At 34.1% G+C, this 10,550-nt stretch overlaps 1 protein-coding gene across 2 annotated transcripts in view; it reads right to left on the bottom strand.

Moving 5' to 3' along the window:
- Positions 1–10,026, bottom strand: part of LOC107453907 (ras-related protein Rab-35) — a 16,984-nt gene extending 6,958 nt beyond the window's left edge. The window contains exons 1-3 of one of the 2 annotated variants that reach the window (XM_016070922.4): positions 9,833–10,026; positions 4,333–4,383; positions 43–166 (exon numbers count right to left, since the gene is read on the bottom strand). In XM_016070922.4, the coding sequence (XP_015926408.1) occupies positions 43–166; positions 4,333–4,383; positions 9,833–9,884 (227 nt within the window). In that variant the 5' untranslated portion in view covers positions 9,885–10,026. The remainder of the gene's footprint in view (positions 1–42; positions 167–4,332; positions 4,384–9,832) is intronic. The other variant, XM_071181914.1, reaches the window with a different exon arrangement.
- Between the last annotated feature and the right edge of the window lie 524 nt (positions 10,027–10,550).

The raw sequence follows: 10,550 nt of genomic DNA on the forward strand, positions 1-10,550 counted from the left end.
ATATATATGTATAAGAAATAAATAAAAGTTTTTAAATGATACCTGTTGACGATACTTTTGAATCTCTCCTGTCCTGCCGTGTCCCACACCTGCAGATCAACAGGTGTATCTCCCACTTTGATCCTCACTTTCTTGCAATCCACTCCCACTGTACTCTCATGAACATCTGAAAACAATTTAATTCATTTTTTGAAAATAACGTTTCACAAAATATGCTTTAGTAGGGTTAAGTCTTAAGTCCTATCTTAAATTTTTCTCTTTTTTCCATTAAATCGTTAGTCTCGAAGTGGGCTGATCGTAAGGATACGGTTCTCAGTTATAGAACACGGAAGTCAAGCATCACAGACTGCTGTCAGTAAGCGGATGGGTGACCACTTTGATCAGTCTGCGTAGAGACCGAGGGTGCCCGATATAGGTTCCCTTTAAACTTTTTTACCGCCAAGTGCTTCGGGCTACCAGAGCAGGGGAGCCATTCCCTCTGCAGAGTATCAAAATTGCGATGGCATGTCTTTAGATCATCTTCAGGGATGTTTCCCAGACCCTCGCCCATTGCGTAGCTCTAGTACGATGTTAATAAAATACCTATCAACCTACCATTAAATTCGGAAAGTGTCCCTTTCTTCCCGTATATCCCTGAAAAGTTGGGGGAACATTTTAGACCGGGGCATTTCAGACAGACCCCATGAAAAGGCTGTGACAGAATTTAGACTTGCTGTGGGTTATGACGGTTTTGCGCACTGCATTGGTATTTTTACGAGTCCGAATTGCACACTCTGTAGGAAATTCGAAGTAATGGATAGGAAGCACTTGATGGGATGTTCGGCAGTACACGGAGACTTCAAAGTGAAAAAATATTGGAGGGCTAGGCATCTGCTAATGAGTCTTTGACTTATTTCTCTTATCTATTTCATTTGCATACATTCTTCTTGTTAAGAGTTTGTTAATTTCTGCCATTGGAAATAAAAAAAGCCTGCCATTAAATAGTTGTCCAAAAGAATTTTTTCCATCTCCCTCCTAAAATAATTGGCCAATATGCTTTCCAAAAATAGCAGCTTCGACTTTCTCTGATTTCTAAATAAAAGAATTTACTAATGTGCCTTTCAATGCGCGCAACAAATATATAGATTTCTTCACATTTAAATTAAATAATAAAATTATTTTTATTTCTATTTTTAAGTTTTTACTAAGTTGAATGACTCTTAAAAAGTTCGTCTCTTGAAAAGCTCTTAAGAAATGCTCAAAAATTTGTGTCGAAGTTCACTTCCTAAAATTGTATTAGTTTATTTTTCAACCCTGCAAATTTCGGCTTCATACATATAAATTTCTAACACACAAAAAAAATTTTTTTTGTGTGTCTTATTTACGAATCTTATTTGTCACTACTAAGTTTTAGATCAAACAAATCTAATGAGAAAAGTTTTAACAATTAGTATTACACAAAATGTTCACTGATAGTTATAGGAGTCAATGAATGAGAGAGTATGACAATGCATGAGGGAAAAAACCAATTAAAACACTTTTTTCATTACCGTAGTTGAACAGCCTAACCAATTTACTACTAATGTTCAACTCCGTAGTCCTGTAATTTTGAACCCAATTCAGAAGATAAAGGAAATCCTGGTCAAAGTAATGGGAGAAAGCATTGGATCAAGTATTGGGCCTTCGTGGAGGACTTTTTTGATGGAACTAATCCGCATTTGCATTACATGGAGAGGAAAACTACGAAAATCTCCCACAGTTAGCCTAATACAAGGGGACTTTAACGCATGATCCGTCTACCACTGAGAATATTTTGCGTCAGCACTGATGTGGTTGGTGCAAGTCGGATATGGAATTCGTATCGACCAGCCATCGCTTGGATTCGAACTCGGTTCACCTCATTGGAAGGCGAACGCAAATCCCCTGAGCCACCACAGCTGTAAAACAAATTTTTTAAAATAATAGGAATGTATCATAATTAAAATTTCAAAAACAGAGCTAGTAAACAAAAACGTATTTTATTCAGTGGTAAAATTGCTACCCTGATTCTTAATGTTTTTTTCTAAAAACTTGCTTAAGAAATTTGAATTTGAAACATTAAATACAATAAAACTGTTACGATGTACTCTTTTCATTTTATATTATTTCTAGTGTCTTCATTTTTCCAGAGAAAAATTTATGAACGACTAAAATTTCAAAAAATTGTTTCCTGCTACTATATGTTTCTAATCAATACGCATATCATTTAAATTAATTAAACACTTCATTCAAAGCTAGTATTTGATAAGATGGCATATCAAAAGAAGGAAAAAAAACAAGATACTGTCTGGGGTCAAATTTATAGAAACTTTTTACGCAATTTAAACCATTTATTTAAAATTAAATAAGTACGTGTTTAAGAATAAAAATGGTCTTGATTACGACAAGCATCATCACAACATACTATTGCATTAAAATGCAAGGCGTTGAGGGTTAAAAATAAAACAAAATGTGGATTGAAATTTTTCCCACATATTTTCATTGTATTTCATAAACAAATGCTTATTTCAACATATCATACTTTTTATCAATATAAAATTTTTAAGCATCATAGTATTCATTTTTCAATTCATAGGGAGATTTCGCAGTTTTACTTGAGCTTCCGCACGTTCCCGTACTGCGCATGCTCGTGTTTATTTCAGATGCTGCGCGTATCTTAACGGTCGTGATTAACACTACAACAACAAGCACGCTCTGTATAGTTGTTAAATATTTTTTTCTGTTTAAGCCTACCTTCGAACAAAAAACATGGACACGGAATGCGAATTTGACGAAACGTTATTGATGAAATTTGGAAGTGAATCATGTTGATTGAACGTGAAGATATCTCTTAAGTTCATTGTAAATGTTTGTTATGATTTTCTAGTCAAAGATCAAACGATATTTCTCTACGTTAGCGTTTTTAATTTACGGATTTTTACGAAATCTCTTATTTTCAGTCACGTAAGCTTTATATTTTTTCAAGAGCGCTAGCGCATATGACCAGAATTTATGCATGCGCATTCTTAATGGGCATGTGCAATTACCTGCAATCTTACGTTAGGGAGTGTACGGAAGCCAACCTAAGTTTGCGAAATCTCCCTAATAACATGCTCATTATTTATTTATAGCTCTAAATGTGTATTAACATAAATGTGTCAGCAAATGTGTGTTACTGAGCAACATACTGTCATACCAATGTATTGGTGGCGGCGCTTACCTTTTTCGAGCAGTAGATACTCGAGTTATGTCTCGAGAGGAACAGAAGCAGAAATGGATAATAATTCTATTCTGAAATGTCCTACCTCATGCTTACGGTGGTTTGTGTGACGTAATCGTCGCCAGGCAGATTTTACATTATTACTAAGATTCAATACATAAAGAACTTTGACAATATCGTGGACATGTATTGAAAAAGTTAAAACCAAAATCCTAATTTAAATTAGAAGAAATTTTACAAATGAAATTCAGCTGTAGAAATTTTAAACATAAATTTCTAGAAATTTTAAATATAAATGCTACTACATAATTTGTAACTGTGATACCACTTATTGGTGAAGGAGCCTGCCTTTTTCGAGTAATAGCGTATACTCAAATTAGGGCTCGAGAGGTGAGTGAGGATGTAGTAAAGCGCGTAACGAAGCTTTGAGATGAATTTTCTATTTTATCTCACGACAGAGATGGAAATAATTCTTCTGCCTACAATGCTGAAATGCTCCGAACTCATGCTTACGGTGGTTTGCGTGATTTAATGGCCACCGGGCAGATTTTAAATGATTACTAAAATTCCATGCATAAAGACAATATCACGGACATCTCTTGAAAAAAAATAAAAATAAAACTCTATGTACTTTTGCATGGGCAAAGCCGTGGACTACCGTTAAAGTATTGTACTAGATAATTTTAATGGGTGACTAGGCTGGACGTCAAAAGTCAGCTATTTCTAATAGAAAGGTCATTATTACATAATAAAAAAAATGTTAAGTTCATTTTCTTAAATGTACATCTTGAGCTAATGCAATTGTTAAAAAAGCGTTTTTCAACCTATTTTTTGGAATGCGCATTTTGAGTTAGATCCATTATTTTTAAAATGCATACATTTTCTTAAAAGTTATGAAGTCATGCACAATCATCAAGTTATGAACAATTTCTTAAGTACGTAATTTGATAGATCCCAACTAACAAATTCACCAATGAAATGCAATTTTCCATTAAAATGTATGTAGTTAAGTAGATAAGCATAATAAACAGATAAACAAAAACCATTCAATTAAAAGAAGCACATTATTTAAAAATTAAATTTGAATGCGAAAAAGAATTTAAATAAATTCTTACTTTGAAACTTGGAGTCAGCAAATCTGACAACAAAACTCGTTTTGCCAACTCCTATAAAGAAACATCGAAATGCTTAAAGAAATCTTCAATATTTTTATTAATATGAACTGAATCGAATGAAATCAAGCAAAAGTTATATTGTAAGAAGTTTTATTTACACTGATGAAATAAATGAAGAGCATATATTTTATCGAATTTCATGAAAAGAACTGAACTGAATGTAAAAACCACTGCTTCTGGACAAAAATATTGTGCATAAAATACGTAAACGTGCACGTGTCAGTAGGTGGAGCCAGTAGAGAAACAGGGTTTTTAAGTGCGCTTAAGTTAACATGCATATTTCGTTCGCTAGCACACCTCAGAAAATTTCTTGGTGTTATTTTGTAGCAATAGGTTGAATTCAAATTGTAACAGTAAAAATAAGTAACCACCGACGTTTAGATGATGGAATGAAGTGGTTAATTGTAGGGAGGCTAAAAGCAAGTCAATCTCAGGTCCAGATTTGCAGAGAGTTCAATTTAACGGCCAGCGTCGTGCGTAACTCATGGAAACAGTTCCGGGATACCGGATCCCTTAAAAGAAAGCCTGGGCAAGGTCGTCCAAGAACTATGACGACCAGAGAAGATCACCACTTGTCCATTATAGTGAGGCGTAACAAAGGGGCTTCAGCTTCTCAGCTCTCTCGTGGCTTGTACGCAGTCACAGGAATCAGTGTATCAAGGGTGACTGTTTCCAAACGACTTCATGAGAGAGGGTTGTTTGCAAGATGACCTGCTCTTTGCACCCAGCTCACTTCTGTGAACAGGAGAATGGCTCTCAGCATGATACAGAGAGCATAGAGATTGGAATATGGATCAATGGGCGACCGTTTTCTTCACTGATGAGTCCCGGTTAAACCTGAACACCGATTATCGCCGTATGTTCATATGGAGAGCACCAGGGACAAGCTGCACTCCCTTCAATGTCCGCGAAATCGAAGATTGTGGGGAGGTGTGCGACCATCCAACATGATGCTTGCCTAGACCATTGTGGCTGTTTAATGGTTTGGAAAAGCATCATGCTGGATGGTCGCACACTTCCCCATGTCTTTGAAAGAGGCTCTGTTACTGGCGTGAGGTATAGGGGTGAGATCTTGGAGCTTTATGTTCGCTTTTTCAGGGGTGCAGTTGGCTCTGAGTTCATTTTAATGAACGATAACACTTGGCCACATAAAGCTCTTCTGGTCGATGAATTTCTAGAGAGGGGAGATATTTGCCGGATGGATCTCCAGATGGATCAACCCTATAGAGGTCTGAGATGCTCTGCGGTGGGCAATTGCATCTCGCTACTCCCCTCCGAGAACCCTCCAGAGAATGAAAGCAGCGTTGCTGAACGAGTGGGACCAATTGCCAGAGGAAATGATAAACTGCTTATTTCAAGTATGAAATCACGTTGGAAGGCCTGCATATCTGTAAAGGGGACCCTTATTAACTCATTTTTTTTTGCTTATTTTGCAACTGCTGTTTCATACCTTCCGACACCAACGAGTGTTACGCACGATTGTGCGTGTGTATTACAATTGATGAATGGTTATTTGCATTGTATTGTATCAATGCATGTACATATAAAATTTCATTAAAATCGGTCCAGTAGTTCTAGAGATAATCGAACAAGCCTGCAAATTATCTTAAATTATTACACCTTTGCATGTTACTGTTAATGACCGAAATTGGTGGTGGTCGAACTTCCAGCGGTGAATGTTGACAATCACATAATTGCTTTGGTAAATGTCCGAAATATGCACTAGATCTAGTCATGTGCCACTGCCCTGTATGCCCTACATCAATGTTTTCTTAAGATCAGCAGCCACTGCCCAGAATGCATTTAACTGCTACTCCGAACACTGATGTTTCTTCTAATCTATCCACAGTAGGCATTAAAATCCCGAATAAATATAATCAATATCAACGAATAAATTAATATCAAATCGGATATAACAAATATTTCGTACATTCACCAAAGGGAGTATGTGATTGTTTACATTTCACCTATGAAAGTCGACATTCTCTTGATTTCGGTTATTCACCGTAACATCTGTAAAAAGTGCTATTTTTTACTCGTTCACGTTATGCCATTATTGTACAGTAATGTTTACACTTTCTTTCAAAGCTATTAGTTGGTCTCAGTCGATTTAGCGTAAAAAGTACTCAAGTAACAATATCACTTCTCTAGATAGCTATGATAAAGCAAAGTCATAAATATTAATCAGTACCAGAAAGAACATACTTTTTATTTATGAAAACTCTTTCATGTTTAGACTTTTTATTAATCTCTCTCATTTCATTATGAAAAGAAAAACACTCAAACAACAATAATTTATTTATCTAGAGAGAAATGTCAGGTTTTAAATAAGTGTCCAAAACTGAACTTTTTTCTATATAAACAATTATAACTTCTAAACTATAAGACCATGCATGGAGCCTAGAATTTAGTCTATAATTTTAGATATTACATTTAGAATTTATCCAAAAATAATAGAATATTATCAATACGTATTTTCAGTGTCGATATAGGCACGAGAAAGCAACATTCTAAGTATAAAAAAGTATGGACAAAATACTTTTTATAAGGGCCCCCTGTTCGCTGACGTTCACCAACCCATGTGATCGCTTCGCAATAATTGTCTTTTTTTGGCATAAAACAATTGAATTTATTCAACTATAAATATATATATGTAATAAAAGAGCACTTGTGACTCAACTTCCCACGTCTAAATTATTCCTTTATGATACTATCAAGATCTATAATTGAACAAAAAATCATTTTTCTAAGTAATCATTTTTTGAAAAAGCATTTAAAATTAAAAGTGTATTGTTATAACAAATAAGGTGAGTTCACAACAGTTATTTAATATTTTTGCTGACCAAACGGTCGGATGTATTTTAAATACAATTTTTGCATTCATCACTTTGTGCATGAAGCTGAAAGTTAAGTTCTAAATCATTTAATGAATTTCTTTAACTGTCATTCATAATAGTATATTAATGTAATTTGCACTAAAAAGTATTAATTGTAAAAAGGTTTATAAGATAAGACACCAATTTAAATAACTGTATCTTAAAGCGTTATGTAGAATTACATTATTCTTATAATAATAATAATAAAAACAATCCTCCTAAACTCTTAATTTAGAAGATAGAACAATCAAAAATATAATAATAACAGTGCAGTTAATTTTAACCTTTTAATTGAAGAAACAAAAATATTTATAGGAAAGCAATAACTTTACAACTTATCAATTTCATGCTGATGAAAACCATAACAATAGGAATTAATGTGGGTAAACTGGATCCTATCTTAAGATGCTCGAGCAAATAAAAATGTATTGGCAACAATCGAAAACTGAGGCACCATCATTAGATTTTTATGTGTATAATATACATAAAAACTATTGCAACTTCTGAACAGCTTATTAACCCTTGATTAATTCAACGTGGAGAAAAGCATAGAAAACAATACTTTATTTGTCTAGATTAGCAATGTCAGATACGTAAATAAATCAAGTAAAACATTATAATTTTTCAAATGAAACCATTATTTCAAAGAACAATTTGTTTTTATTCTATTTATCGTAAAAACATTCAAGTTTATGCTTCAATTGAACAGATAAAAATATTTACATTCCTTCATCTCCATTCACCCGGCCCCTCTCACCAGAATCTGATGCAACTTTTTACCATTTACTTTGAAGGTGGTACTTGAAATAGTTTTTGCTGCGGGAAACATATTTTTAGATGTTCAATTTAAACCCTATTTTGACTGAACTATTTTTTGAGAGAGAAAAAGTATCCTTGTCCAAACATTATTAAAGTTATTACTAATATATTATAACCGGTGATGAAAAAAATTCATACTAGGTTTGCTGTTACCAGAACTCAACTCCGAGTTCCTGCTCAACCCTAAAAATAAGGAATCTTTTGAATTAAGAATTGTAATAAACGAACTTCGACGCGAAATTTGTTTGATAGAGCGGATCAGCATTTTCGTCACATAAGAGAGGAAAACATCAAAAACTCTCCCTGAAGACAAGGTGACTCTAAGATCGGTCAAATACTGAGAATCGTTGGAGGAGCAGTATACGAATCAACCAACTATTGCGAGGATTGAATCTATGTTGGCCCACGTTTGCTTTGACATTTATATTTTTTATTTGACTACTAGGAGGTGAAGCTCCCTGTCCGCTCACCAACAACGATGATTGATTCGCACTAATTGCTGTTTCTTGGCATAAGACAGTTGAAATTATTCAACTATAAATATATGTACTGAAAAGAACACTTGTGCCCCCACTTCCCAAGTCCAAATATTTCCCTCCCATATGATACTATTAAGATCTACGAGTGAACATAAATCATTTTTCTAAGTAATCACTTTTTGAAATAGCATTTAAAATTAAAAGTGGATTGTTATGACAAATTTGGTGAGCTCACAACAGTTATTTAATATTTTTGCTTACCAAAACAAGCGGATGTATTTTAAATACAATTTTTGCATTCATCACTTTGTGCATGAAGCTGAAAGTTAAGTTCTAAATCATTAATGAATCTCTTTAACCGTCATTCATAACAGTACATTAATGAGATTTGCCCTCAAGAATAATAATTACAAAACGGTTAATAAAATTGAACACCGATTTCAATAACTTTATCTTAAAATGTAACGTAGAATTAGATCACACTACTAATAAGAATCAGCCTTTCATCTCTTCAGTGGATCGATAAATGAGTGCCAAGCATGCTTGGGAACTAAACACTGATGGGGGTTTCGCGTTCGGCTGACCATCTAACAGGAACATCTGCTCTTGCACCCCTGAGCCCAAAAAAGGTCAAGAAAACTGAGATGAGCACAGTAGCCCTTGGCCCTGTATGGGCTGTCGCTCCGCTGAGTTTAGTTTAGTTTTACTAATAAGAATAATAAAAAAAACTTAAATTAGAATCCTAAACTCTTAATTTAGACATCAAGCAAAATCAAAAACGTAATAATAACAGTGCAGGTAATTTTAGCCTTTAAATTAAGGATGCAAAAATATTTATAGGAAAACAATAATTTTATGACTTACATCAATTTCACGCTGATGACAACCAAAACAATAGGAAAATTAATGGGGGAAAACTGGAACCTACCATGTGATTTTCTACCCAATAAAAATATATTGACAACAATGGAAAACTGCGTCACCATCATTAGACTTTTATGTATAGTGATTCTCCATAGGATTTTCTGTTAAGATAAAATTATTAAAAAAGGTAGTTCCACTATAATTCTAACTTAGTAGTTTATTTATGTATTTTCATTGGGTATAAAGTTAAAAATTATTAAGAAATTTTTTTTTATTCTGCTTCAAACATCTTATCAAAAAAATTTTGATAATCCCCCCTCCCCCCTAATCTTTCGGAACGGCACTTCTAGCTGGCGTGGCACTACCGGTTCAATATGATTATTTGTTTGGAATTAAACTTACCACTCTCCCCCACAAGGATTACTTTGAATTCCTCGGCTGCGTTGGCGGCCATCTTCTTATATCACTCACACCCTCTCATCACTTACCGACAGTAAAAATTTCAGAACATTTTTCTTTTTTCCCATCCAAAGTTCTTCCTTCTATCATGTTTCGTCAATACTTTTATTGTTCCGTTCTTCACACACAATACGCCTGATTATCATTTCTCTTTATTCGACATTCAAGGGGGAGAAAAGATAAAAAGCTTATCTCTTACGAAAATGATAAATTTCTGTTAAAGCTTGCACGGAATTCTATCATAAACTAAACCTGTCAATAGTGTCACTGAAAAGTTATCGGAGGATTTCACGACATATTGAGAGGTTGTTTGTATTCATCACAGGATAGTACACACGTCATTTAAAATAGCGGAAATAATTCCGAAAAAATTGAAAAAGTTACTAAATATACATGAGTTGGCATCTTCGCTCGAGGTGAGCCACTATCTTAAATTTACTAAAATATAGCAAGGCAAGAGGGGGAAAACTTTATATTTGCTATCTAGACGAGTGAGGTATTCTTTCCTTTGTATTTGCTTATGGTGAATTGAATGAGATACAAACTAAGTCAATAAGACAAATGGTATAGAAGGTTTTAGGGGTTTGTAGTAAAAAAAGTAAAGTTTTTAACTTAGAAATCTTTGATCCAGACTTTCGTGTTGCTCCAATATGTCTATCTT

Source organism: Parasteatoda tepidariorum, chromosome 6 (assembly GCF_043381705.1).
Source record: "Parasteatoda tepidariorum isolate YZ-2023 chromosome 6, CAS_Ptep_4.0, whole genome shotgun sequence".
Lineage (NCBI taxonomy): Eukaryota > Metazoa > Arthropoda > Arachnida > Araneae > Theridiidae > Parasteatoda > Parasteatoda tepidariorum.